Raw genomic sequence first — 26,363 nt, forward strand, 5'->3', positions numbered from 1 at the left:
GAAAGTGGTTTGCAGTCATGGACCCATACAAACCTCACTTGTTCTCATTTGCCGGTAGAGCGTGTTTCAGCTCACTTGAACTCATGGCGTAGCGGTATTGATGCCCGAAACGACTCCGAACTTGGCGATTCTGCTTGTCATAAATTGTCAAATGCACTTATGATAGGTAGCCTTAACCACATTGGAGGAACTAATATCTGATGAAAAGGAAGTCTAGAATAAACACAGACAGACAGTCACCAAGCGGCAACGCTGATTGGAAAATGGAATTCCGGGCAGAAGCAGGCTCTGTTCAGCTTGCTTACTTTTTGCAGGATTATTCTTTTGTCAAGGACGAATGAGCTGCGAAATGACAGTCTGCATGGTGTTGTTCGTCGTCAGTCAGGTTCGCCAACATGGAGAGTGGAGAGGGAATTGGCAGCCATAATGTTCCTGATAAGGCAGCAACATCATGATTGTGAGACATGGCAATGCCTCGTCCAAGACGGCATCCAACCAGAGTCAATGTAGTCACATCAGGACTGTGCTTACCATGCACTAAGACATGCGATATCCCCGCACCCCAGAGGGAGAAGAGCCGCGCCCGAAAGAGACTATCCAATTTCCGCGATTGCCGGTAAGAATGAAGAAAAAGATGCATGATGATCAACATGATACCGTCTACAATACGTATCCGTGTAAGATATTTGCCAATAGATGTAGCAGCTATGCATGCAAACATTTTGAGCTTCCGATAGCTGTAAGATTCCTGTCCGCAAAAGGAAGTCCACAGTGACTGGGAGTTCGTGATAGCACTCATCCAGTCTATTGCCATGAGGCTGCGCATCTGTGTCCATCACAGAGATCATGTTCCCATCTTCTTTAAAGTTTCAAGCAGCTGATAACCACCATTCACCTGCCTATTGTCCTAGAATCTCTTCACCCTGAATATTTCCCTTCATTGTATATTTGCATACTCCTCGTTTGCTTGGAGATCAACCGTTGCAGTCCTGAGAGCTATTACCCAGTACCTCCAACACTATTCTCTCTATCCTAGATTACAGACACATTTGAGGTCCGGAGCACTCGCTCTGTTAGACCTCGTTCTCTCACGCGATGTCTTTTGATGCCTATAACAGGGCGCTGCCGGACCACTATCTAACAAGTCCCGGTGCCCCTCCAGCTGCGGATCTCTTGAACCCGAGCGACCTCCCAGCGGCTAATGGACAAGAGGTACGGCATGGTTTTTCAATGCCCTTTACAGTCTTTTTGTTATTTTACCCAAGATGCTAACCCTCCCAAAACAAAAAAAGAGTTCAAAGAAGGCCACGACCAAAGGGTTCATAGACCTGATTGAAGCTCATGTCGAGGGCTTTGGTGGACGGGACATCACCGTCCTTCAAACATCCAAGTACCTTCCTCGCAAGAGTGCCGCAACAAAAAAGCCGGAAACCGAGTACAAAGACTATGCCGTCATCCTTCGCCGTACAGTGCTTGAAAGAAACAAGCAGGCCAATGTTGTCCGCCTCGAACTGGAGATCCACTCCAAGCGACTTTGCCAAAAGTTCAGGGAGATTGCCGCCAGATCCTACGAATCCACGGACCTCCAGACATACCCCATAAAGATCAGAGGTCCGTTCAGCGAGCTATTCTTCTATCGGAAAGAAATACATGAGCTTGCCGAAAATCAGGACATCGACGCAGACCTTCGCCGCGATGCCAAAGCGCTGGATGATTTTGTCAACAAGGGCAACGGCATGATGACGAGTATCATCGAAGACCATGAGAGGTACTCAAAGGACAAAAAGGTCATCAACGACATTCTGTGGACGATTTACCCGCCCAACAGCCTCGCTGTCCTCGACTTGGGCAAAATCAAGGAATGCTGGCTGGTGCGAAATGTCTATCATATGGAACACCCAAAAAGCAGGAGGCTTTACTGGGTCGTCACTGGGCTCCGCCTCGATTACGATGGCACGGCTCCAGGGTTGACGCGCCAGAAATTCCTTACCCCCCTCACCGGGATGCGCCCGGTGAACATCTCTTCCCTCCCCTTGGTTCCTGTTGAACATTACCCAGATTGGGAGTCATTCAAGCACAAACTGCTGGCAAGGTCCAAGAAGCTGAGGGCAGTCCTGGGTGGTGACTTCTCATCATTCGGATGCCAGATATACAGCGGGCCTTCGTGGGACAATGGGGTTTGGGAGGATGTCTTCCCGGTCCTGGACGGGGCGAACCCGATCTTGTTATCCAAGCATATCCAGGAGCGTGTCATGGTCGACTTCAAATCTTTCGCAAAAGATATTACCCTACCCTCGTTGGTCGATATCCAGAAGGATGCGGGAATCCACCCGTCGAAGGGTCGAACTACGGCGAGGGGGACCTTATCTGTCCCCGAAGCAAGAAAGCGCCGCGGTCATCGGCAAAGAACTATGTTTCACTCTGATGATTCTGATTCCGACTTTAATGAGCCGAAAGTCGATGAGATGCTGCAAGACCTGGAGGATCCGATGAGGTACAGAACGGCGAGTGCTTTGGAAGGGGATACACGGGCTTCTGATGAGATTGAACACGGAATCGACACTCTTCAAGGTGTAGCACAGGCTACTATCAAAGCACTTCATATCTCACATCAAGAGTTTGAGCTGATCTTCCCAGCCTTTGTACCGGCCTTTGGTCTAAGAACCAAAAAGTGGAAATGGATCCTCAGCGATGAACTGCAGGACGTGAGGTGGAACAATGTCGCATTCCAGTCTCTCCAACTCGAAGAAGTAACCAAGAAGTTGGTAGAATCTTTGGTAAAAGGACACAAAAACAAGTCGGTTGCTTTTGACGATGTGATTGCCGGAAAAGGCCAAGGACTGGTGTTCCTTCTACATGGGTATGACATACGTTCTTTCCTTAACTTCTTCATAACGCTCATTGAAGACCCCGACAAGTCTCGCTTCAATGTCACATCAGCATTCATGACTTCTGGAAGCGTTGCTAATATACTTTGAACTATAGAAACCCCGGGTTGGGCAAAACCCTCACAGCCGGTAAGCCGCCAAAACCACTTTCGATGGAACCTTTACATCCCTTCCCACAACTTCTCTGATGCTTTTACTGGAAACTGCGCGTATATTGCCGACGTAATCGTTTAAATTCCAGGCAGCGGTCTGCGCGAGATGCTAATCGTTTCAAACAGAAAGCGTTGCGGACTACCTTGAGCGACCACTCTATTCAATATCAGGTGGTGAACTGAGCACCCGCGTCAGCGATGTAGAGGAGCGACTGGACGATATCTTTGACTTAGCCAAAAGATGGGACGCTGTCACGCTACTTGATGAGGCAGATGTTCTCCTGTGCAAAAGGAACTCGGCGGATATGGAAAGAAACGCAATCGTCGGAGGTAAGGACAGATCGGTTCAGCCGACATCATGTCGCCACACTATCCCCGCTAACTTGGCCTTGAAATTATTCAGTATTTTTGCGGACTCTGGAATACTTCCAAGGAGTCCTCTTCCTTACTACCAACCGCAAGGATGACTTTGACGACGCTTTCAAATCCCGCATTCATGTGACAATTTGCTACCCAGAACTATCGGAGAAAGCTCAGAGTCAAATTTGGGAGGGCTTAATTACCGCGAATCAAAAAGTGGCAACTGACAGGTCGTGGAATGAGGAGGTGTATGGCGCTTTGGGAAGATTGAACCTGAATGTAAGTCAGTCGAAAAGCGCGCAGCACTCTATGGAAACCCCGCCTAAGGACCTTCCCAAGGTCGATTTGATACTCAATGCGTTCTTGAACTGTGAGGCTGACAAAAACGCACAAAGGGCCGGACAATCAAGAACATCTTGAGAACTGCTGTTGCGTTCGCAAACGCCGACAGCAAGCCCCTCGGAGCTGGTCACGTCTTGTCAATCGTGCAGACAGAAATGCAAGGTGTTGATGAAAGTCTCACGCATGACAAGGAATCGAAGGGGAAAATAAAACGAGCGCTGAATGAATTACATCGCGTCGTGGGCCGTCCGCTATAGCAGGAGTCACTGGATGTGTATTGGAGCTTAGTTATTGAACGGCGTCATTGAAGGCCTGGAAACTACCATGTATTGGAACCTGGAAGAACAAAGATGGAAGACGCAATTAAGATAGAGTCAATCACAGGCGTCTGAACCAACTATCGGTGAGCGGGGGGCGTTGACGATCTCGGTGATCTTGAAACAATAGCACTACATCGCCCGCTGACCGATGTCGGGTAGTGTGCGTTAGGTGGAGCCTTGTCATATCATCAGGCCGTGAAAGTAGAGAAGGGAGAGTCAGGTTAGCAAAGGTTCTCTGGGAGTACAGGAAGGTTGGAGTTCAACAATAGACGTGGAAAAGGAGAAGGTCGTCGGGCCTGAGAAGAATCGAGAAAATGAGCAGCCACAACCTCATGCGGGTGGGGGACGACTTCCCCAAGGCAAGCAGCACTCACCAGGCATTAGATGCAGGTAAGCTCATTGGCAACAGCCACAGAAGGAGCAACTATGTAGTAGTAGTCGGTGAACCATGTATATCTGCCCATCGCCCTTCCAAGTTCCCGTCTTTACTTCCTCAAAAGCTTGCACCAGACAGGACGCATCATACACGCAGCACGTAGATAAGCAAAAAGAAGGAAACGAAAAAAAGAGGACAAGATATGGGCTCAACCGGGATTTGAACCCGGGACCTCGCACATTCATGGATACCATGAGGGTTTAACCCGAAGCGCGAATCATACCACTAGACCATTGAGCCATTGGATGGTTGTTGATAACAACTCGTAGACATAGATATTAAGAACAACAACTGAAAACGTCGTGCACCCCGTACCGGCTGTTCTACAGGACATCGCAAAAAGCATCACGTTCTTCACGCATCGCAACTTCGTTGGCTTGGCCGAAGCTGAAGCTATTTTGGTGTCTTGGCATCTATTGACTCCACTAGTGCTATCTTCGCGGTTTTCGATGACCTGTTCCAGTTCCAACGCCTAACGCCTTTTGTCCCGTTGGCGGACGCTGACCTGAAGCGCAGAGACCTCAAAGTCATCTTCATGCGTGCGTGCAACCGTGTATCCCGTCGTACTTTCCCTTCTCGACATTCACCGTCCAATTTCCCCCGCCTTCAACGTCTCATCTCTCGTCTGCTTCAGAAACGGCAGTAGCGCTGTGCCTCCCGTACCTGTCAATTCTGGTATACCCTCCTTCCCCCCTTCACCATCTTTTGTATCCTTCCCATCATTCTCGCTCTCTTTCCTCTGTTGCAACCCCGAACTAACACTGGCCAAATTGACCGCCTTTTCCACCTTCTCTCCATCCTCATCCTCCCCCTTCTTTTCCTCACCAGCCCTGCCCTTCTTCTCCCTTTTCATGTGCTCCGGCACCGGTTGCCTCGACGGAATGACGATAAACCTCGCCACAATCTGCAAATGTTTATTCCTGAACATCGCCAGTGCCCTGGTCGCGTTTGTGAAAGCCACCTGCAGCTCTTCCTCTTGTTCGTCCAACTGCCTCCCGTCTTGTTGCGCAGCTTCCACCATCTCCATGACCGCCTTGCGGATGCCACCCTTGCCGAGTCCCATTTTCGACACCATCGACAAAAATTGGCGGTGTTTCAGCGGCATGTACTCGCGGACTTCTTCGTGGAAGGGCTTTTCGTTCCTGTCTTTGGCGCCGGTGCTGGATGGTGAGGAGGAATGGGCATGGGGAGAAGAGTTCCCGGCGCTGACGTGCTCCACTCCCAATACCAGATCCCAAAATTGGATAAGCGACGATTGACCGTTTGAGCCGCCGCGGTAGGCCATCCACTTTCCTCTCCTCCTCTGCCCTTGCACTACTTGGTCTTCTTCTTCGGTGGAAGCAAGGCCAAGGTCATAAAATACCCCCTTGGGCAATCCAACGGCACTCATCCCTTTACTCCCCGCCAAGAACGGTCGAATCTGGTGGTAGAAGACCATGGGCTCGCAACGCTCGTACATCCGTTCCAGCAGCTCACCCACCGCTTCCACGCATGTGATTAGCTCCCGCAAAGCTTTTGTTGTCGTCTCCTTCCAGTCTGAGGAGCGAAGGCCGATGGCTTGTAGAGCGCGGAGCATGGTGGGAATGATGTATGCTCCTTGGGCCTCCATGGCTACCGAGACTAGGTAGAACCAGGACTCGGAAGGGGTGCCGGTAAAGGTGTGGAGGGTTTGGAGGCGGGAGAGGTCTGTTGGGTTGAAGTTGGTCTTTGGCTGAGTGTTGGAGGTGAAGGCTGGGGAATTGGAGGCGGGGGTTAGTGGGGGAGAAGGAGGGAGACTTTCACTGGCGACACTGAGGGAAGAAGTTGTCGATGAAGGAGGAGGAACACATCGGAAGTTCCAAAGGTTGAGAGAAGCATATGTTGCTATAGGCGGGAGGTCGAGGTGGGAGGAGACGGATAGTAAGGGAACGGAGATTGGTGGAGGCAGCACCTACGCATCTTGTCAGTACATCTTCATCTTCTGGACCCCCGTCACCCCATGGACCAAATCCAGCAAGACAAGATCGCGAACTCACCTCACTCGGCATCGACCCTCCCCAGATATATCCATGCGCAAAGAAACACAACACAACATACGCCCTCCTCCATTCCTCCTCAGTCTTCAGTCGACCATCCGTCTCCAAAACCGGCAACCTATCAACCTCCTCTCGAAACGTGCCGGCATCTAATGATTCCGACAGCCGCCTGATCAAGTTTTCCCATGGAGCATAGTACTCATCTGGCAGGACCTCGAGCGGTGGGCCATCCGGGAGGAACCCATTTGTGGTAACGTCGTACTTGTTTAACAGGGACTGGATGTGATTGGGGAATGACGAGCTGGTATCGGACTCGGACTCGGAGGAGGCCTGCTTGGAGGTAGTTGATATGGGAAGGGGTTCGTAGGGCGACATTGTGTCGTGGATATCTGGGTTTGACCCCAACGAGGTATCAGTATCGAAAAGTCTGGCGTGGAATACTTGCTACTGATGACTGATGGTCGAGTCCAGTCCAGTCTACAAACTAACAGCGGTAGCAGGTAGGTAGAGGTAGGTAGAAAGGAACAAAGAAAGTTCCGAAAGGTGAAGCAGCGTCGGGGATATCTATAGGCAACGGAGGACCAGCTACCTACGAAACAACGGGGGTCCGAGGACGTATAAAGCCGTGTGCTAATCCGTCTGTTAATTCTCAAGGATTCCAGCTTACCTAAACCTACCATGCCCAGAAAGCCTAGGTTGATCCCAACCCCAACCACTGGCTTTAATCACGTTTAACTTTACGCCGAGCGTCATTCACCACCGTCAATGGGCCCATGCACTGCCTTCGTTCATCGGACGACCAACAACTTGAGTGCATTTCATGGTGACCAAGCTCCATACCCCTTGGAAGTCAATCCTGACCATCAAGGTCGTTTACCTTAACTTCCGAGACCATCGAACGTTCCTTCCGCTATTCGATCCGTTCCGCACTCCACATGCTTATGGTGGTCAGTGGAGTAAACGGTCAATGGCCATCAAGAATTCGGGTCGAAGAAGTCTTGGATGTCTCGGAAAGAACAGGGGAAAAAAAAAGGTCAGTGACGTTGATGTCACAGATCACTTGGCCCCTTTTGCGCCGCGTTTCAGTTTTTTCCCCGAATTTTCGAGGGGGGGCGGAACTCGCCTTGTGACTTGTGATTTGTATTGTCCAACAGCAACGGGTGTGCTAAGTAAACCTGTCAAAGCAGTTCCCGGAACCACTGGGCACTGCCGCGGAAACAGGAATCGTTGGTCGTTGGACGAAATACTGTACTGTACTCCAAGCATATCGTTCACCATCCGTGATTCCGTGTGTATCGGTCGTCATCTGCTCGGTTTACAGGTAGGAAAGGTTGGCAATTACATAATTGCTGTGATCGGGTATTAGCGGTATTGGCGGTATACAAAGCGGAATGAGATGACAACGCGGCTGATTCCCTTGTAATTCGCGAATTGGCGGATTCGCGGCCTTTTTCGGTCTGTCGGTTGTCGGATCGGTGGTCATCTGTCTCGTCCTCTTGTGCTCTTGGTTGATCAGTGGTCGAACGCGGAGACAGAGGCGGAAGCGGAAGCGGAAGCACGGACACTGATTGCGGAAGACGGAAGATACAAACTGCCAGCCTAAGCGAAAAGCGGGTCCAATCCCGACCTTCCGCTTCCGCTTCCGCACTTGGCCACTTCCACTTGGTCCCGTGGATAACAGTTTCCAAGTAAAAAGCGACGAGAAAGCATCCGGAGAATGCCGGCGAATCGGCGATGGTGGGGAAGACAGAATGGCCAGATTTCGACTACAAAACCGCATGTTTGGATCATTAGAAAACATTGCATGATTCTCCAATTGTCGATGGTAGTTCATTTGCAGTTTTTGACGTACCTTTTTTGACACCAACACGGACTCTTTTTGGGACTTGCTTTGGATCCGCTCATCGATACTTGTATCCACCCAAGTAAACAAACCCCCCTTTTCTTGCGTCCGTCAGATCCACATCGCCTCCAAAACAGACACAGACACAACAACAATGAGCGACTTCACATCCAAAGTCGAGGTCCTCAGGGACGGCCAAAAGCCCGAATTCCCTTCCAACGCCAACACACTCGAGTATGCCCAGAGTCTGGACGCGCAAGATGAGCTCAGGCATTTCAGAGATGAGTTCATCATTCCCACGCGCGGCTCGCTGAAGAAGAGGGCGCTTGACGGGACGATTCCTGGTACGTTTTCCCCTCGCTTCCCATCGCCACCATTTTCACGCTGGACATAACGGTTAACACCACATCAGGCGTCCCAACACCCGGCACCACCGAAGCCGACACCCCCTGCATCTACTTCGTCGGCAACTCCCTTGGCGCCCAACCCAAGGCCGTCCGGACTTACCTCGAAGCGCAACTAGAGACCTGGGCCTCCATCGGCGTCAACGGTCACTTCTCATCCATGTCCAACTCCCCCCTCGCGCCCTGGCAAGACATGGCAGCCGATTGCGCCGCCAAGTCCGCCGCCATCGTCGGCGCCGCGGACCCTTCCGAAGTCGTCATGATGAACACTTTGACCGTCAACCTGCACTTCATGATGGCCTCCTTCTACCGGCCCACTGAGAAGAGGCACAAAATCATCCTCGAGTGGCGCCCCTTCCCTAGTGATTGGTACGCTTTCCAGAGCCAGATCGAATGGCATGGTTTGGACCCCGAGAAGTCGATGGTGGAGATTCAGCCTGATGAGAACCTTTACTTGTCGACGGAGAAGATCCTCAAGACGATCGATGAGCATGCTGAAGATGCGGCACTGCTTCTCTTGCCGGGTATCCAGTACTACACCGGCCAATTGTTCGACATTCCGCGCATCACCAAGTATGCTCAGGAGCGCGGCCTCGTTGTCGGCTGGGACTTGGCCCACTGCGCGGGTAACGTCGAGCTCCAACTTCACGACTGGAACGTCGACTTCGCTGTCTGGTGCACGTACAAGTACCTCAACGGTGGCCCCGGTTCCATGGCCGGTGCTTTCGTGCACGAGCGTCACGGAAAGGTGGATATGAGCTCTGGCAAGCCGGTGTTCAAGCCAAGACTGTCGGGCTGGTACGGAGCGGACAAAAGCGTGCGGTTCAACATGGACAAGGAGTTCCAGCCTACGCCTGGCGCGCAGGGTTTCCAGATCAGTAACCCGAGCGCAATCGACCTGACAAGTTTGGCGGCTGCGTTGTCGGTGTTCAACAAGACGAGCATGAAGGATCTGCGGAGCAAGGCGTTGGTGTTGACAGCGTATACGGAGCATTTGCTGGATGAGATTGTCAGGAGACAGCCGGAGGGCGAGGAGCCGGCGTTCAAGATCATTACGCCTAGGGATCCTTTGCAAAGGGGGACACAGTTGAGCTTGTTGTTGAGGGATGGGTTGATGGATAAGGTGGCGGCAGCGCTGGAGGAGAATGGTGTGGTTTGCGACAAGAGGAAACCGAATGTTATTCGTGTGGCGCCGGTGCCGATGTACTGTCGGTTTGAGGATGTGTGGAAGTTTATGGAGATCTTTGAGGGAGCTATCAGGGGTTAGCATGGTCGTAGCACGTGGAGAATGCAAAACAATTGTCAAGTCAATTCTGGGGTTTGAAGAAAAACGTATTTGTATGAATGATAGTAAGTTGTTTCCAAGTGTATATCTGACGTTGGCCGCAGCTCTTCGGCCTCAACCTGATCCAATCGGCCAAGCATCTGCTGACATCAAAAGGCGCCATTAGCAAAGTCCACCACCGTGACCTTTTCCACAAAAGGCTCGATTTCTTTCTTGAACGATTGATGGATGGGATCCAGATTGACATAGTAGTCTCTTTCGGCGGCGGATTCAAATTCGACAACGAACGCATGTGTAAGGCCGCCCTGGATCATATCACATCTGGGTTAGCTCTTGCCAAGAACCTGGGCCACGCCCACCCACGGCCTCGCAACTCACCTGCAATCCCTCTGGGGAATTATCTCTGCCGCCGGAAATCTTGCGAATGTACGGCTGCTGTGCCATGGTGACGCATTGTTCCTTGAGGCCTAGGAAGCGGTTGGAGATCTGTGGTCGGGTACTTTGTCAGCGCTGAAAAGGATGACACCAACTTACGTATAGTGGGAGTTGATATCGGAGACCTACCGTACTAATCTTCTCGGCGCCCGCACTGGCCTTGAACTTGAAAAGAACAATATGTGTAATCGTTGAAGACATGAACCACCCGCCCGATCGAGTGTCCGACGGATAGAAGCTGCCGAGTGCTGACGAGGATGTGAGTCGCAAACCGAGGGGATCAAAGAAGGAGAGCAATCCGACTGCTGCCAAGATGGCAACAAGAAGTCGCAAAACGTGTGGTTGAACGCCGCGCATTGTATTCGAAGCGGTGATCTGAGGAAATACTTCGTTCGTTTTGTCGTTCGCGCGATCACTGGTCAGGCTGCCTGATTGAGTTGATATAGAAAAGCGAGGATTGAAGATGGGATGTTCGCGGGAGGAAGTTCATTTTCTCTTGGCGGTGCAACGGGTCCAACGGTTTGCGGCTGATATGCCCCGCCCCTACAGCGCTACATAGCGTGTCTGCTTGCCTGCATCGGCACCGCCAACCACACGTGATAGAGGAGTTGTTCGGCGTCTCAATCCAGGCACAGTGTGCTTCCAACCTTCCAACCTGCCTTACCATATCCAATTCAACACGAGATCTGGAACAGTCCCATCTCCAAAGCCAATCCAAAGCTCCATCCATCCATTCCTCTTTTCGCTAGTAGGCTGCCTCACGATCCTACTCCAGGGGCAGGTATCGTATTCGCTTACCACAGGCACTCGGACCATCCTCTAACCAACTTGTTACGACCCTTGCTCGTTCCGAGCCAACCGTCACGACACAGTCCCGAAAAGAGACAGCGAGCGAGACTGGTTGACTGCAAGACAACGACACGATGGCAACCTAAAAGACGAAAAACTCAGAAAAAGGCGCAAAAAAGAGAAGGAGCAGACCGAGCCCGGATTCGAACCGAGGACCTTACTGATACGGTACGTTACGACACTAGGTTCGAATTACAGCAGGTAGCAGTCCAATAGCGCGCTGGAAGCCACCATATGGCGCGCTGGAAGTCAGCGGCTGTAGCAGCTTCTACAGCGTCCTTAGCAGGTAGGAACACCCGTAGATGAGCCCTAGCCTGGTTACTGTATAAAGTCACCCGCTATCTCTCTCCCCCCGGTCCGCGACGTATATTACGGCACGTGTATACCAGCGCACACCTACACCACTCGACCATTGTTCCAACAAGGTTAACACACTGTCATTTGCAATAGTTTATATTACCGACCTACAAGTGGAAGTCTGGACATTTGTGACTTGACCAAAGTTTGGTCGTCGTCCACAAACACTTCGATCGCTGTTATATTGTTAATACGGGGATCCAGTAGAGTGTATGCACGGGCCATATCAATACAAGCTCCATCGCCGATCTCGTCGACGACGACCAACCTGCAACCCAACAAAGCTCGACTCTTCTCAAACAGCTTCCCCGCTGGTGTTTCTTTGTGTATGTCATCCAAGTCTCCCCAATCGCTCCTGTTCCTACACTAGGAATAAGACACGACAGCCTCCGCGTTCGCCCAGAAAGCTCCAAGGAGTTGTGCTTCTTCCGCCACTCCTTGTGGCAACATGTCTCGCAGCCCTCCAAATTAAAAATATGTCCTGCAACAGTAACCAAAGCATCTCTTATCAGTGTAAATCATGCAATTATAATCAATACTCCAATAAGTCCCGCTTGCAAGTGTCTACTTGATCACTCTCCTTGGCCTCATCGGCCTTATCACTCTTGCCTTTCTCGCCGCTTTCGTCCGTCTTGCCGCTTTAATCTGTCTTGCCTCCCTCGTCGGTCTCGTCTTCCTCCTCGCCTTCCTCTTCCCAGAGCCAAACTAGACAATCTTAATTGACACCATCACGTCGTCTTCATCAATCTTCACACTCACATAAGTCTCCTTACTCTCATCGCTGTCGTTGTTGTCATTGCTCTCGCCGGTATCTTCATCATAGGCCTTGTGTCTAGACCACTGACACCCCGGCCGGCCACCAGGCTGTCCACAACAAGTCCAGCTGAATCCGTTGGTAAAGGTCACGCGAATGAACGGAGTATCCAGCTCCTTCGACTCATGCTTATCTATGTCAATGAACGCCTCCTCTTCCCATGTTGACGACTCACGGTTGAGCTGCATGATTCCTGATCAACAGACAAAAGCATCAGTATCAACCTCTGAACCCAATGAGATAGTTATATCGAAGCGGCAACGGGGCTGCGAATAGATATCCCTCTTGAATGGTGACTGATAACCCACCTGGATGACGACAACAACCCTGCGCTTTGTCTTTGATGTTGAATATCGATCGACAACGGATACACTCCGAAAGCTTCCCTATGCCTTTTGCTTTAAGCTTCTTGACGAAAGAACCCCTCTTCCTTTCCTCTTCGGGTGTCCGTGTCTCCTCTCGCGCTCGTTTGGTTGAACTCCCGTTCGGCTGCGAGTTTGGTGGGCTTGCTTCGTCGTCGCCGTTGGTGGACTCGACGGCCTTGACGCTCTTTGGATCTTGGTCGGACTTTTTATCTTCGGATGCCTGGTTCGCAGTGAGAAGCTCGTGGATGCGCGCTTGGAGAGCTTCGCTGTCCCTGGTCCCCTCCCATATATACAGCTGGTATAATGCATTGCGGAGTACAGGCGGGTCCCGTTTGACAAGTGCGGCGAAGATTTCTCGGTATCGATTGATGTTTGCGATAGCCTGAGGAGGAGCTGAGGGAGGCGGGGTTGCTTCTTCCTGATCAGACATGTTGAGCAGTTGGACACAAGAAGTGATGGGATGTGTTTGAATGGAAATTTAATGTAAAAAATGGCTGATAATGGAACACGATAGTTTAGAAATCTTTGTCAACGTTGGGAACTGGATGTTGGTGTTTGCAGCAAAGAGGAGAGGAGACTGCTCACGTGAGCTGAGACATTGCAAGCGAAATGTGCAGAGAGCTGGGGAAAGAAACCTGGAAAGGTTGATCTACTGCCACAACCGAACCTTCTGTTGAACACCACGTTCTTTTCTTTGCATATTGAAGACTTCCATTTGTAGCAACTGGGATGGTAAAAAACCACAGGTCAATAACCATCACCCTACCGTCACTACCACCTGCCATTCTTCCGTCCACTTGGGCGACTTCCACTTGGTCGCCTCGAGGTAATGTCGTTGGTAGAGTGTCCATGACCTTCACCTTCCATACCAAATGTCCGCTTGATGTTAGTCTATTAGTTCTCCTAAGTTGCACCACCCTTATCAGCAAATCCAATGCACAATATCACGAAAGAGCAAGCGTCGCAGACCCCAATTCCCATAGACGCATAGTCCAATCGATGAACTTACCAAAATAGCAACATGCGTCTTGCTCGTATTGACAATCTGCATCAAAACCTCGAAGCAGTGATTACAGACCTTGAGTGTCTGCACTGGGCTTCCTTCCCTGTCCAAGGGCGCTGCAATATTCTGCGCGTCAGGATGAGGCTCCATGTTATCGACACGGCAAGCGGGGAGATTTCTGAAGGCGGCAGCCAGTTCATCGATGCGCGCTCTCAGGTCGGGGTCGCCCTCTGCGTAGAGCGAGAATAGCATTGAGCGCAGGCTGAGGATGGGGGCGGTGATGATTGCGTCGAGGGTGGTGCCTGTGTTGCTACTTGAGCTGTCGCCCTCTTGGGGAGCTTGAGGCGGGGTATTACTTTGTGTATTCGTCATTTTGTCTTGGGGTCGTGGGCGTAAAACTTCTGTTGCTTGTATGCTAAGCCAGAAAGGAAAGAAAGGAAAGAATGGAAGAAAGAGTGATCGTGGAGGATTAAATACTTAGGAAAGTACAATCGTGGTGCAGGCTGCAGCCCCAGTATGAGCAAATGCCAATGCCAGTGAATGGCATTCAGTGGGCATTCTGGACTAACACGCTTGTGAAGAAGCGACTTGCGGTAGAATAGAGTTAGGGATATAGTGAACAATGGGAAAGCTAATCGCGTTGGCTCTTTGCGCAAGGTTTCCTTCTACTTCCACCTTGGACCTTTGTAGCGTAGTAGTTTGGATGGAAGGAATACTGAGCGACCTGTTGACCGGAATGCCGTACCACAACGCCCGCTCGCCGTTACGGGATTGCCATGTTCCCAGCATGAATTACTGTTCGTTATATGGCCACCTCAACTTCTTCTGCCAAGCTTCCGCTTCACCTTCCCTTGCAGTGACACTATAGCCTCCCTTTCTACTCAGCTTTCTACGACTTCCCGGCCACCACGGATCCAGCTCAGTTACTCTCGTTACCATCGCCATCACTCGAATCGTCCTAGGAGACGTACTCCACGTGAAAATCCTGAACACAACCATCCTCCTCGCCAGGCTTTTCACAGCAGCTCCAAGTAGATGCCTACAAAGGCACCCAGCAGTACTTTGGATCCTTCGGGTTCAAGCCTGCCTCAACCTTCACTCTGTGAGATTAGGGATGGTTCACCACCCCGTACGCAACGGGATTAAAGTCGGGGTTGGCCTTTCTTTTGCCTGTTCAGCGACGTTGCGAAGGTCAGTGTCTGACAACCAATCGTCCCTGGATAGAACCAAAGTTGACGGAGTAGAACATACCAGGATGGCGAATGCAGACGTTGCCCGTATCGTTAGGATCAAATTCGTCCTCACAAACATAACACCAGGGCTTGCGATCAGTCGGTCTGTCCGCCGAATCTTTGGTCGGCTCGTCCGTGGACTCTTGAGCCGCTTCGCCGTCCGAGTCTTTAGCCAGCTCCTCCGCCCTCGTGCCGTGTGGCTCACAGGAAGGTGAGTCGCAGCCCGCGTTCAGATCCTGAATGATCTCGTTGTACTCCTAGATCAAGCTCTCGATGCACGACTTGAGATCGTCGTCACCCTCGGAGTACAGAGTGAAGAGCGCGCAGCGGATGCTGAGGAAAGGAGCGCTTTGCATCGCTTGAATGCCTTTCCTGATGTGCTCGTTCGGTTGTGGAAGGGGGGTGTTTCGTTGGTCCGCCATTGTTGCGCGCTTAATTGCCAGGGTCGCTGGTGATGTGTCGAATGGTGAAATACGATGGATGGACAATTGTTTGGTGGTTGCGCAAAGGAGGATGGAAGTTGGGGCATGGATTGAGATAAAAGTTTCTTGCTTTTGGATTGTTCGTGGACCGTGCCCTGTCCTGGAACCCTTCACTCGGCGTGCCATTCACTGGTACTCCCGGGCCTTTCTGGTATCGTTGGCTGTCTTCCACTTGCTTCCTTTTGTACCATCCAAGCCCGTGCTCTACTATTGTCTTCTGGCCTAGCTTGATAATACCGTCTTACCCGCTCTCGTCGCTCTCATCGCTCTCGTCACTCTCGTCACTATTGTCGCCGTCAGCGCTTTCCACCACTTCATGGTAAAGCCGACGCTCACATGGCCGTAGAGGCTCCACTCTTTCCGCAACAGTTCCAGGTAAACCCGCCGGGACAATCCTCACGCCACTCGCCGGTATCTAAATTGTACTCGGATCCCGAACCCGACTTCCAAGGATCGAGGCATGCATCCGCGCCAGGCGTGGGAATACTGGTTGAGTTCCATGTCACCCAATCCGACAATCCGACAACAGCAGGCAAGTGAGGTTAGTATTTGGCTAAGATATGTGAGGTTTTGAGACTGAGTCAACTCACCGGGATGATAGTAGCCGCAGTAGCCAGCGTCGTCCTCGTCCTCGGGTCCAAACTTTTCCTCGCAATGGATGCAAAAGCCCAACTTCTTCTCCGGCTCCTCTTTCAGTTCGTCTGTCGCTTTTCTTTTCAGTTGGTTCTCTCCCGATGTCTCTTCGCTGGAGACGCTGTTGGTAGTCGTGGTTGTGAAGCTCAGGTTTTGCATGGTTTGGAGGTTTGCGACAGCGGTAAAGTCGGAGACTCAATCCTCAATTAGCGACTTCACTTCATCGGTGCCCTTGACGTGGAGAGAGAACAAGACCGCGCGGATGCTCAGGGCCGGAGCAGCGACGATTGCATCAAGGGTGTTTTGCTGTAGTGCTCGCCTTCTTGACCTTGTGGGTGCAGAATACTTTTTGCGTTGGTCATTTTCGTTGCTGGATGGTACAAAAGGGGAGAGACAGTAGAATAACGTTAACAATGCCAACGTCAGAGTCTTGCACGCATCTCATTCTCTGTGATCTGTTGGGATGGGGTGAAGAATCAATTAGATGTTTTTTCGCAAGAGAATAATGTGTGCATGAGTTTCGGTCACGGCGGAAGGGTAACTGTGATCAAAAGACGCGTCCATGGGAAAACAGACTCTTTAGTATAAGGTGGAGAGCGCGTTTCTTCCATTTTGATTGAACTTCCCGCTCTGTACGTAGCCGGCGGGGATGAGTGGAACCAATATCCAAATACATGTAACCAGACCTATCCAACATGACTGCGTGGACATTTGTCCTCCGTTCATATACTGCAGCTACCATTGTACCTTGAGGTCTCAAACCCCCAGTATTCCAAACACCATCAACATGACCTTGTAGGTTTCCAGACTCCCTTGTTTCCGCCTTGTTCCTCAGCTGCCAATACAGCAGACCAGTCACGATCTTGCTCTGCTTGCCACCTTCTGGGTTGGAATGTCGACCCTTTCATATAACACCGTAGTTGCAATACTTGTGGAAGTTCCGCGTTATGCAGCCCGGTGAATCCCGCAAATTTCCACAGCAGTCCCATCTGTAGCCAACCTCCGATTGGTTATAGAAATGACGGCAGAGTCGTTCGAAGTGCCAGCCGCTCGTGTCACGATGCCAGCATGGTGCCGTAAGGTCTTTAACCCGTTGTCCTAAGGAAACAATGCCACAAGTGGCGGTGTTAGTGGCCGTAACCAACAAAAAAGAAGTTTAAAAACAATCAAAAAAAAAATCGAGGACATTATTCGTGTTGCACGGGGCCAATGGAACATACCAGGATGAAAATGGTAGATAACCTTGTCGTCTTGGGCGTTTAGGTCGTAATCTTCCTGACACTCATGGCAACGATGCAAGTCCTTCTTGGGCTTCTCCTCGGGAGCCTCCTCTCGCTTCTGCTTCACTGCGGCGGGCTGTCCGTTAAGGGCTTCAGGAGCCGATCGCTTCGAAGGGGTGGGTTCTTTGAGGGACGATTTCGGCTCGTCGCCATTCTCGGAGATGATAGAGGATACCGTGTTGCTCGGGGGCCGGCTAATGGTGGGCTTCGAAGTATCGGCGGTAGACTTGATTCCATCGGTAGTCTGCTTGTGATTTTGTGCCCTGGCATTTGGGGACAAGGCACCTTTCGGCCTGGGATTCGTGCGTGTTTCCTGCATTGTGAAAGATATGGTTCAAGAGTGTTGGTTGAAGTAGGAAAGAAGAGAAGGGCAGAAGGAGACGCAGGAGCACTCCTTTATACCCCCTATAGACTGGATTGGGATACGTGTTCGAACTCATATGTAATGCAGGAATATTTTCAAGGCAGCCGTGTATGCAGTGTTAATTCACGCCAGGTTTCCGAAGGTCTTTGATCCAGGTTTTATGACAAAGCGGTGGGTGTAGGTAGCTGCATGGCGTGCATCAAAGTTGGAAAAACCAGCAGCATGTTTTCACCGGAACGCACAGTGAAGTAGCAACGAAGTAGAGGTCTTTTTACACCAAACCTCTTAACGGTCTAGTAAATGTTTTTAATTCTTTTAAAAGTAATTCTTTTTACTGCGGCAACTAACACGCCTGAAAGGGTGAAATGAGCGGGTCGCAAGAACTGCATGTCAGGTTATTTCGTATTGGAACGTGACTTTCCCATATCCTCACTTCTCGAAATCGTATTAGAAAGTTCGCATGTGAAAGCCACGGCAGAAGACCAACCCAGCGAAAAATAATGTTGTCACCCAATTGGAAATCTGCGGGCTCTTTTCATGTTTTTGTGACTTTGTTACTGGTAGTAATTGACAATCTTACAGCCAGCAACAATCCCTAGCCATGGTACCTTGACCACATACTTACACAGCCTGTAGGAAAATGGCCATAGGGTCGTTCCATCATGGTCTCAGCTCAGTCCTCGTAACGCCAAGGTCCGGGCACATAGCTCTGGGTTTTGCAGCCCTTGTTGTACCACGAACCTTCGCAACAGTCCCATATAAATTCTTCATCAAACTTGTCGTCACGGTACCATTCGAGGTTGTCCTCAATCCACTGCAGCTCTTCCGGGTCATTGAGGTGCAAACCCATCCGACGGAGCCAGCGGGCTTCACCGTCGATGATAAGTTGCCCTAGGTGAACAATAAAGATGTAGGATTAGTGTCGAGCTAGAATGTGGGGAGATTTTATTGCCTGTGTCAGGGGAGAAAGGAGTATCTACCCCAATAATAGTAACAGTCTTCCGACTCGGTCTTGTTGTTGTACTCGGCGCCGCAATCGTCACATTCCTGTAGGCGCTACATGTCCTCTTCCTTTCTCATCGGGTAGAAATAAGCCCGAGGCATCTGGAGCTCGGAGACCTTCACTCTCGCGGGCGGCTTTGGTTCGTCATTTTTGGGTTCGGCGTAAACTGCGAATGATCTGGGGATGACAGAGCTTCCCACGCTTCCAGGCGTGTTGCGATCTGGGAGAGGTGGGTCTTCGGGGGAGAGAGGGCGTTCCTTGGGGCGACTATCCCGGCTAACAGTGGCAGTTTTACGGCGGCTACTGGAAGCAGCGGGCTTAAGAGCAGTGGACTTGGGAGCAGCGGCCTTCTTGGGAACCTGAACGGTGGTGTTCTTGAGAGCGACAGCCTTTCAAGCGGTGGAGGTCGTCTTCACAGTACGCGTGCGCTTGGCGACGGGCGAGCGCGCAGGGGAGGCAGCTCTCTTCTTGGGCATCTTGGACAGTTGCAGTATTTAGGGCAGAGGAACAAAGGATGGGTCATAGACTTGAACGTATTGGGCAGCGAAGGTTGACTGCATCAAATTCTTGCTGGATGATACTAGGCGAGGGGAGGGACTCGGAGCAATGTCAGAAGACGGCAGCCGAAAGTGTCATGGGAAGGAGCAAACCCCCATTGGCGTACACATTAGGGCACACTGCCCTGCGAAAAGAAAACGAGTCAAAGGAGGAAGGCGCGGTACTGGTCATGTAATTTGAAGGAACCTAATCTTGGGGAGGCGGTTCGTTGCTTCCCCGTAAATAACAGTACAAACTGTTTATCGTTCAGCCACCACTTCTTCCCGTCATGTGGCTTCACGCTTGAACAACAAATCCTGAACAGAAGTATCTTCCGGCATTTCTCCAAAGTCCAAAATAACCTTTTTCCAAATGGCTATCATGGCACAAGCCCCATATCCTCCTACGTCTTTAACACTTACATTTCCGACAACGATGCATTCCTAGTTCCACCGTCATTTCCCGCTTGCTAATAGTCGCGGTCAACAACTCCAGGTCCAGCCAGTCTCAAAAAAGTGCCCCTTTCCAGTGAAGAAACCTTTCGAGTCGTGCCTGCCGTCGCAGCAATCATATCTGAAGCCTTCCGGGTAGTGCATGCAATACTCCTCTGTATCGAATTACTCAGGTTCGTACTTGTCGTATAGACTCTTGTAGGAGAGCACGTTCCAAATGGCCGCATCCCGATTGATCTGGAGGCGGCCTGCGTTGATATCAAAAGTCAGCGAATGACACAGACATGGAGAAGACAACAAGGGATATAAGGTTCACTCACCGGATGACGGTGGCATTCGTTGAGCTTGTACGATGAGTGTTTTGTGGTCTTACCACACTGGGCACAGGTGGGCAGGCGGGGCCCAGCGGAGTGATTGAGGTTCTTTGGGGGACGGATGTGTTGTGAAGAGCCCCCATCGGGTTCAGACCAGATGTCGCCGCGACTCGTGAGGCGTTTTTTGTAGGGTCGCTGGGCTCTGTGAGGGCCGGTTTGAAGAGCATATTCGTGAGACCGGAACTCTCCACGAAAGTTTGTTGATCTGAGAGAGTGAGCACGGCGTCTCTTGTTAATACGGACTGTCGAGGGAGGAGTCGTCTCTCGCTGTAGACCCTCCACCTGGTGAGATGGGGCAGGGATGGATATGACCATGGTGTCAATATCTGGGGCTGCTAGCTCATCATGTAGTGCCCGTAGATCTTCATGGAACTGCATGATCTCGATTTGGCAAAATATGGGGAAGAGCTGTGACTCCATGATGAAGTATTTTTCCAAAGACGATTGGTGAAAGAGGTTGATGGTCAGGGTCTTGATGTTTGTGGTGGGAGAAAGGGAGATGAGAAAGGATTGCAATGCGGCTAGAGAGCGAAGGGTTATATCCTATGGCACTGTGAGAAAAAAGAAGGACATCCGGACATCCTCAAAGAAATATTACAAGGGTTGCAGGTTGGTATAGGCTGCAAGTCCGGAATATATGCACCATTTTATTTGAAAACCGCATGGAAATGTGCCCCGTGCTCCGCCTCGCATGATGAATGATCGGACGGAGCTTCCAGTCTTTCCGCCAGGAACCGTTCATCTTTCACCTCGGTACGTCGCTACTAGAACTCCGATTTCTACTACGTTGTGGCCATGGATCTCCCAATTTCCCAAACAAAGATTGGATTCGGCTTCGACTTCAAGTATGTACGCTACTTGAGCTGAAGAAACGGATGGCTGTAATGAAAGAATTCGAGAATTTGGAATTGGGAAATCGCAACACCCAGATATTGACATATGGCACTGAATACGAATTATCGCACAACGGACAAAGAGATTTCATCCGGACGTGTATGCATGCCATGAGAAATTGAGAATGCAAGTGCTAAAATAAAAGGCATTACAAATAATGGAAACGCACAACTCGGAATTTTCCCCGCAAAGCACACCAAAAAGTCAGCTTGAACACTCGTTGACTTCAACCCGTTTCTCAACTCTTATGTCGATATATTCCCTAGAGCAACATGAGTTCCTGACTCAAGCTCAACTATATAAGCTTCTTGCAAGATTTTGCTTGTTTTGTGTAGCGTAGAAAGATGTGGTGTTCGCGGAAAGAGCAGACTTGGAAAATTGGTTACAGTGGTCTTACAAGGGATTACAGTGGTCTTACAAGGGATTACAGTGGATCAAAAAACCACGCTCGCCCAGGGCAGTGTGCCGGACGCAGAATGTTCCCGCTAGCATTTTCATAAGAACAAGAAACAGAAAATTACCTAGGTATGCAGGGAAAAGCTGTGGTCTGGCCGCACCATGGAGACCGGCAAAGGTGCCCGCTGGGGATATAAGCAGCTGATTCAAGGGATCTGCCACCAAGCAATTGGTGGTATATGGCCGAGTGGTGTAATGTAGCACACGTCCAGTAAGCGAGTCCCTGTCTTGCGTCCAGGTTAACCTAGGTAAGGCAAGTTGATGTACATAAGTAACCGAAAGATAAGTCCGGGTTCGACTCCCGGCAGTGGCAACTTAAACATTTACCAACACCTTCCTTTCTTTCTCCTTCCTATTCATCCCCTCTTCATAAGTATTTTTCTTCTTTTTTTTTGGCTCTCCCAAAAGCCGCATATGCATCTACTAGTTTTCGACTTGTGTTTGTGGAAGCAAGGACGGATCACAACATGCGGAGAGGAACGGGTTGGGGACGACTACAAATTGCGGGGTGGGTTGCTCGTCGTCAAATTTAACTTTGTGGCGCCGGTTCTGTGCGGGGATGACCCACGTCTGTGCCCTCTTTCATCACGCACTAACAGCTTGCCTTGGTCAACGCCGATGACCAACAAACCCAATCTGGTGGATGAAACGAATACGCTGGGCATCAAACCTAACAACGAGCTGCAAATCTGCAAAAAGCACGATGTACAGGAACCCAGGTTTGTCGTGTGCACGATACCTCTGTTTCCTGCTGATCGAACATTTGGACCCTAACCCTCATTAACACACAACACCAGCTTTCCCATTTACCCTCGGTCATTCGACGGGCATTCGCGTGATTTAAACCAATGAAAGAAGCCGCTTGAGTTCAGCCAAATATTCCCACGATAACCTCAAGCTTTCTGATCTCCCTCACTTTTGACCTTTTTCTGACCCTCGCCATCCTCTTGACCCTGGCCATCCTCCTCGCTTTTATCCTGGTCTTCATCCTCATCCTCATTCTCCTCGCTCTCGTCAACCTCTTCCTCCGTCTCTTCCTTTTCGGTCTCAGCCTCCGCATCAGACCCCGGGTACTTAGTTCTCTTCCCGTCTGCGACACGATGCTTTCCTCGCCTACAGCCCTGATTCGCTTCGTCCCCCAATGCATCACATCAAAGAAAGCTGAATCCATCCGCATAGTCTTTCCGCACGACTTTGATTGATCTCCCTCCTCGAATAGTTCGTCGCATTGTACGCAAATTTGCATCGTAGTAGCTTTCCTCTTCTTTGAACCGTCATCTACCTTTGCAGGATTTCCCGCAGCGGTAGTTGCAATTCCTAGGGGCTTCTTGACCATGAGTGTCGCTATGCGCGACTTGAAGGCGCCATCCCCAGTAAGCGCGCGGAGAACGGCGCGGACGGTTTCTTCAGGCGCCAAGGCGATGGCCTTCACGAGCTGCTCATCGTTGAGCTTTGGTGGGCGAAGGGGTGGCATGGTGGTGAACGGTAAAGCAATTGAAGAAATGCAATAACAGTGGTGTATAAAAGAGGGACAGGCAGTTTCAAAAACAATTTGGTGGTCTGGGTAAAAGGAAAAGGACGGCACAGGTGGTGAGCAGAGCCTCCATCTTGGCATGCAAAGGACCCAAATGAAAGGTTACATTGAAGGGTGGGCTGGCTGCCCCTGGCTCCCACCTTAGAGGTAGTGCACACTAGAAGCCCTAACCCTTGGTCACCCACCTTCTCTTCTTCTGGCTGACGGTTCGACTCTTCCCCAATCCAGTTTGCACGCTCGCAATTATTGAAACAGAAGATTGGAAAACACAGAAAAGATGAATGATCGCTTTAAGAACTAGAATAAACTATCACAGTGCGCTATGGCCCTCGTAGTACTTTATCATCTCCTTAAGCACCCACCTAGTCCGCTCAGTCCAAACCCACGACGGTCATTCGTCATTGTACCCATACTTGTAGTTCTGTTTATGTCTACCTCCGACCGTAAATTCCTTCTAATGCCGTATCACACCAATGTAACGTAATACCTCCGTGTATATAGCCTTCCGTGGGAGCATCACTGCGGGGGATTAACCATATGCCTGTTGAGATTCCCCCAATTACCTCGGACTTGTTGTACCTTCTGCTTGTTATGAACTGCTTCACCCACTTCAGTCTCCTCGTCCTCCTCACCATTATCATCCTCCTCATCATCCTCCTCATTATCCTCCTCGTCCTCAACGTTAGAACTCGCGTCGTCCTCACCAGGGAACTTGGCCCTCTAGCCATCTGCAGCCCGGTGTTCGCCCATCACGCATCCGTTGTTCACCTGGCTTTGGCTTCCCCTCTTGTAGCAGCAAGGGTAGACGAACCCTCTCGGGTTCATGCTGCGGCAGAACTCGTTGTCTTGGATATCCCAAGGGGAGATGGGCATTTCGGACCAAGAAGGGTCGAATTCGTCCAGTTCCATGTCGTCTGTTGTGGGGGTTGTGTTAGTCGGTCCATTTTCTGGGCCAGTTTGTGGGGGACTGGGGGAAGGGGACTAACATGGATGATGCTGGCACGTCTCGGACTCATCTCCCAGCTCGAAGGGTTCATCGCACTGGATGCAGATCTCAATGTTGGAGGCTTCGCCTGCTGTGGTGATGGAGTACTTGGTGTAACGGTTATTCGGTATCAGATACTTGGATGTCAATAGCCCAATCTTGTGGTTGATGATGGTGTGGTATCCAGGTGTGGGACTGTGATACTTGGGGTCGGGTCCAAGGATATGAACTCTTTATTCTGGACTCAAATGTCCAGATGTCCTCACGGTTATCCATGTAGCTTACATAACTTTGGTTGGATCGTAACACCCGACTCCGAGGAAACACGTGGAGAAAGTGGAATGAACTCACCTGGATGATACCGGCATGTCAAGGACTCGTCCCATTCCTGGAACGACGACTCGCACTGAACACATATCTCTATCTAGAGGGCCTTTCTCTTCCCCTGCTTGGAGCTCTCTGCACCTGAGGCTCCCCAGTGACCTTGTGCCGGAGCGTATACCGGAGCGTAGGTGTGTCCAGAGCCGCTTTGTTCGGCCGGTTGATCATCTTTGCTCTCGACGTCCAGAGGAATTTTTGCAAGCATGTTTGCGATGCGCACCATAAGCGCTTCTTCGGCGCACAGCGCTTTCAAAACTGCCCTGATGGTGGACTCGGGCGCGATGTCGATCACCGCCACAACGGATTCACCTCGGGCCATGGTGAAGAAGTCTTGGAGGTAGCTACAGGTAGTATGTGATCTGGCTGGTGTTGTAGGTTGTTCAGTCGTTGTATGGAAAGGGAAAGGGCGATGGTCATTTCGTTCGCAGGTTTGAATTCGGAGCACCCTCCACGCACGCCCAAAAACCCTACAAACACGCCCATCAGATAAGCACAAGTGACCACAGTCGCGAATCTTCCTCCAAATCAATTACAGAAAAGACTTATCTGTAGTATTCACGCCTGATTGAAAAGCCATAATTGCTTCATTCCTTTAAAATAAGCGTGGTTGGCTATTTCTTGGGAGTCGACCTAGAAGTACGGGTAAGTACCTATTAATATTCAACCATCTACTATTCGTCACTCGGAAGACGAATGATCTCTTAAAAGCCTTGACCATCATTGGGAAAGCCTGTAAACCAAGGTTAGAATAAAAATTGGGTATATCTAGCCTTATAGCTTGCTTTTGTTCTCAAGTGACCTTAAAGAGTGTACTTTCATGGGCGTGTTTGTAGGGTTTTTGGGCGTGCGTGGAGGGTACCCCTTGAATTCGCTTTGGTGGCTTTGCTCAGCCCTTATCAACCGAAGAGTTTCCACCGCCAAACGCCAGATCCGCGTTTGTGCTACAGGTTCCGTCATATACTGGCGGCTCGCCCACTGGGCGATTCGATTATAAGTGTTGAGCCGCGTTTACGCTATGGGCAACACATGATTTATACTGGCAATAGGCCTCGGTTTGCCCTCGGATTAATGGTTTTGGTGGACAGTTAGGGCATTGCTCTTAATTTTGTATGCTAGACTCACCGGTGCGGCACGTCTCATGCCCTACGGGAGGCGGAAGTAGACGTTAAAAATAACAACAACAACAACAACAACAACAACAACAACAACAACAACAACGACAACAACATCGTTCTATTACCATTGTGTGCCTGACAGTCTTCGTTTTCTGCACATCATTTTTTCGGTCTCGAGTCCTACTTCTTCGAATCTTTCTTGTCATGGGCGGCTTCCTGTTACGATCCAATCAGAGAATCCTATGTAGGCTAGACTAGATGACCAATCAGGTAGAACCCGAAGGGAGGACCCAAAGGGAGGGCCCAAAGGGAGGACCCGAAGGGAGGACCCGAAGGGAGGACCCGAAGGGAGGACCCGAAGGGAGGACCCGAAGGGAGGACCCGAAGGGAGGACCCGAAGTCCCGGGTCCAGGAAGGCCGGTATAAAAGAAGGCCTCCCCAGGCCTCTTGTTACCGGATATTCAGCAAGCAATAGCTATCACAACCTACCAGTACCTTTCGGCTACCACTCCGTTACTCTATTGTTCTATCCCAGCGATAATACTCCTGTGCTTGTAACGGTTCGTCACACTTCCAAGTCTTGACCGAGGACATCCGTTTCTCTGGAACAACTCCGGCCGTACCTAAGCATCTCGCCTGGTCACCAGACGGTAATTGCTTGCTGGCCGAGCTGAGATACATGGATCTGCTCGTGATTCCTGACTCCGAGCTGGCCGACAAGAGTAAAGCGAGTCCGTTCCAGAAGTGCCTAGTCTTCCTTCAACTGCTTTGGA

At 50.7% G+C, this 26,363-nt stretch overlaps 10 protein-coding genes and 1 non-coding gene across 11 annotated transcripts; 2 read left to right on the top strand and 9 right to left on the bottom strand.

The window, feature by feature from the left end:
• The first annotated feature begins 739 nt into the window (after positions 1-739).
• Positions 740-4,267, top strand: SMAC4_08949 (uncharacterized protein). The gene is made up of 6 exons (XM_066090871.1): positions 740-1,212; positions 1,293-2,860; positions 2,986-3,017; positions 3,167-3,370; positions 3,444-3,679; positions 3,796-4,267. Exons 1-6 carry the CDS (start codon positions 1,096-1,098, stop codon positions 3,997-3,999), a joined length of 2,361 nt encoding a protein of 786 aa, XP_065946976.1. The 5' UTR covers positions 740-1,095; the 3' UTR covers positions 4,000-4,267.
• Positions 4,268-4,642: 375 nt separating this feature from the next.
• Positions 4,643-4,738, bottom strand: SMAC4_13692. Its single transcript has 2 exons — positions 4,703-4,738; positions 4,643-4,678 (listed from the first exon to the last, which is right to left on the bottom strand). It is a non-coding gene; the product is annotated as a tRNA-Pro (tRNA).
• Positions 4,739-4,871: 133 nt separating this feature from the next.
• On the bottom strand, positions 4,872-7,654 carry SMAC4_08948 (uncharacterized protein). Its single transcript, XM_003353142.2, has 2 exons — positions 6,514-7,654; positions 4,872-6,428 (listed from the first exon to the last, which is right to left on the bottom strand). Exons 1-2 carry the CDS (start codon positions 6,886-6,888, stop codon positions 5,082-5,084), a joined length of 1,722 nt encoding a protein of 573 aa, XP_003353190.2. The 5' UTR covers positions 6,889-7,654; the 3' UTR covers positions 4,872-5,081.
• A 685-nt stretch (positions 7,655-8,339) lies between these two features.
• On the top strand, positions 8,340-10,027 carry SMAC4_08947 (uncharacterized protein; the record flags this gene model as incomplete). The annotated part of the gene is made up of 2 exons (XM_003353141.2): positions 8,340-8,700; positions 8,769-10,027. The coding sequence occupies exons 1-2, from the start codon at positions 8,511-8,513 to the stop codon at positions 10,025-10,027; spliced, it is 1,449 nt and encodes a 482-aa protein (XP_003353189.1). The 5' UTR covers positions 8,340-8,510.
• Positions 10,028-10,073: 46 nt separating this feature from the next.
• SMAC4_08946 (uncharacterized protein) lies at positions 10,074-10,945 on the bottom strand. The gene is made up of 3 exons (XM_003353140.2): positions 10,610-10,945; positions 10,424-10,531; positions 10,074-10,350 (listed from the first exon to the last, which is right to left on the bottom strand). Exons 1-3 carry the CDS (start codon positions 10,835-10,837, stop codon positions 10,195-10,197), a joined length of 492 nt encoding a protein of 163 aa, XP_003353188.1. The 5' UTR covers positions 10,838-10,945; the 3' UTR covers positions 10,074-10,194.
• A 1,381-nt stretch (positions 10,946-12,326) lies between these two features.
• Positions 12,327-13,295, bottom strand: SMAC4_08945 (uncharacterized protein; the record flags this gene model as incomplete). The annotated part of the gene is made up of 3 exons (XM_003353139.1): positions 12,327-12,391; positions 12,460-12,693; positions 12,923-13,295. 3 exons carry the CDS (start codon positions 13,293-13,295, stop codon positions 12,327-12,329), a joined length of 672 nt encoding a protein of 223 aa, XP_003353187.1.
• A 492-nt stretch (positions 13,296-13,787) lies between these two features.
• Positions 13,788-14,240, bottom strand: SMAC4_08944 (uncharacterized protein; the record flags this gene model as incomplete). The annotated part of the gene is made up of 1 exon (XM_003353138.2): positions 13,788-14,240. The coding sequence occupies one exon, from the start codon at positions 14,238-14,240 to the stop codon at positions 13,788-13,790; it is 453 nt and encodes a 150-aa protein (XP_003353186.2).
• A 4,675-nt stretch (positions 14,241-18,915) lies between these two features.
• On the bottom strand, positions 18,916-19,338 carry SMAC4_08942 (uncharacterized protein; the record flags this gene model as incomplete). Its single annotated transcript, XM_003353137.1, has 2 exons — positions 18,916-19,221; positions 19,279-19,338. The coding sequence occupies 2 exons, from the start codon at positions 19,336-19,338 to the stop codon at positions 18,916-18,918; spliced, it is 366 nt and encodes a 121-aa protein (XP_003353185.1).
• Positions 19,339-19,730: 392 nt separating this feature from the next.
• On the bottom strand, positions 19,731-20,645 carry SMAC4_08941 (uncharacterized protein; the record flags this gene model as incomplete). Its single annotated transcript, XM_003353136.2, has 2 exons — positions 19,731-20,099; positions 20,225-20,645. 2 exons carry the CDS (start codon positions 20,643-20,645, stop codon positions 20,017-20,019), a joined length of 504 nt encoding a protein of 167 aa, XP_003353184.1. The 3' UTR covers positions 19,731-20,016.
• A 1,799-nt stretch (positions 20,646-22,444) lies between these two features.
• SMAC4_08940 (uncharacterized protein) lies at positions 22,445-23,049 on the bottom strand (the record flags this gene model as incomplete). Its single annotated transcript, XM_003353135.2, has 2 exons — positions 22,445-22,648; positions 22,858-23,049. The coding sequence occupies 2 exons, from the start codon at positions 23,047-23,049 to the stop codon at positions 22,469-22,471; spliced, it is 372 nt and encodes a 123-aa protein (XP_003353183.1). The 3' UTR covers positions 22,445-22,468.
• A 576-nt stretch (positions 23,050-23,625) lies between these two features.
• Positions 23,626-24,794, bottom strand: SMAC4_08938 (uncharacterized protein; the record flags this gene model as incomplete). The annotated part of the gene is made up of 4 exons (XM_003353134.1): positions 23,626-23,829; positions 23,878-24,023; positions 24,096-24,323; positions 24,560-24,794. The coding sequence occupies 4 exons, from the start codon at positions 24,792-24,794 to the stop codon at positions 23,626-23,628; spliced, it is 813 nt and encodes a 270-aa protein (XP_003353182.1).
• Positions 24,795-26,363: the final 1,569 nt, after the last annotated feature.

This window comes from Sordaria macrospora, chromosome 4 (assembly GCF_033870435.1).
Source record: "Sordaria macrospora chromosome 4, complete sequence".
Taxonomy (NCBI): domain Eukaryota; kingdom Fungi; phylum Ascomycota; class Sordariomycetes; order Sordariales; family Sordariaceae; genus Sordaria; species Sordaria macrospora.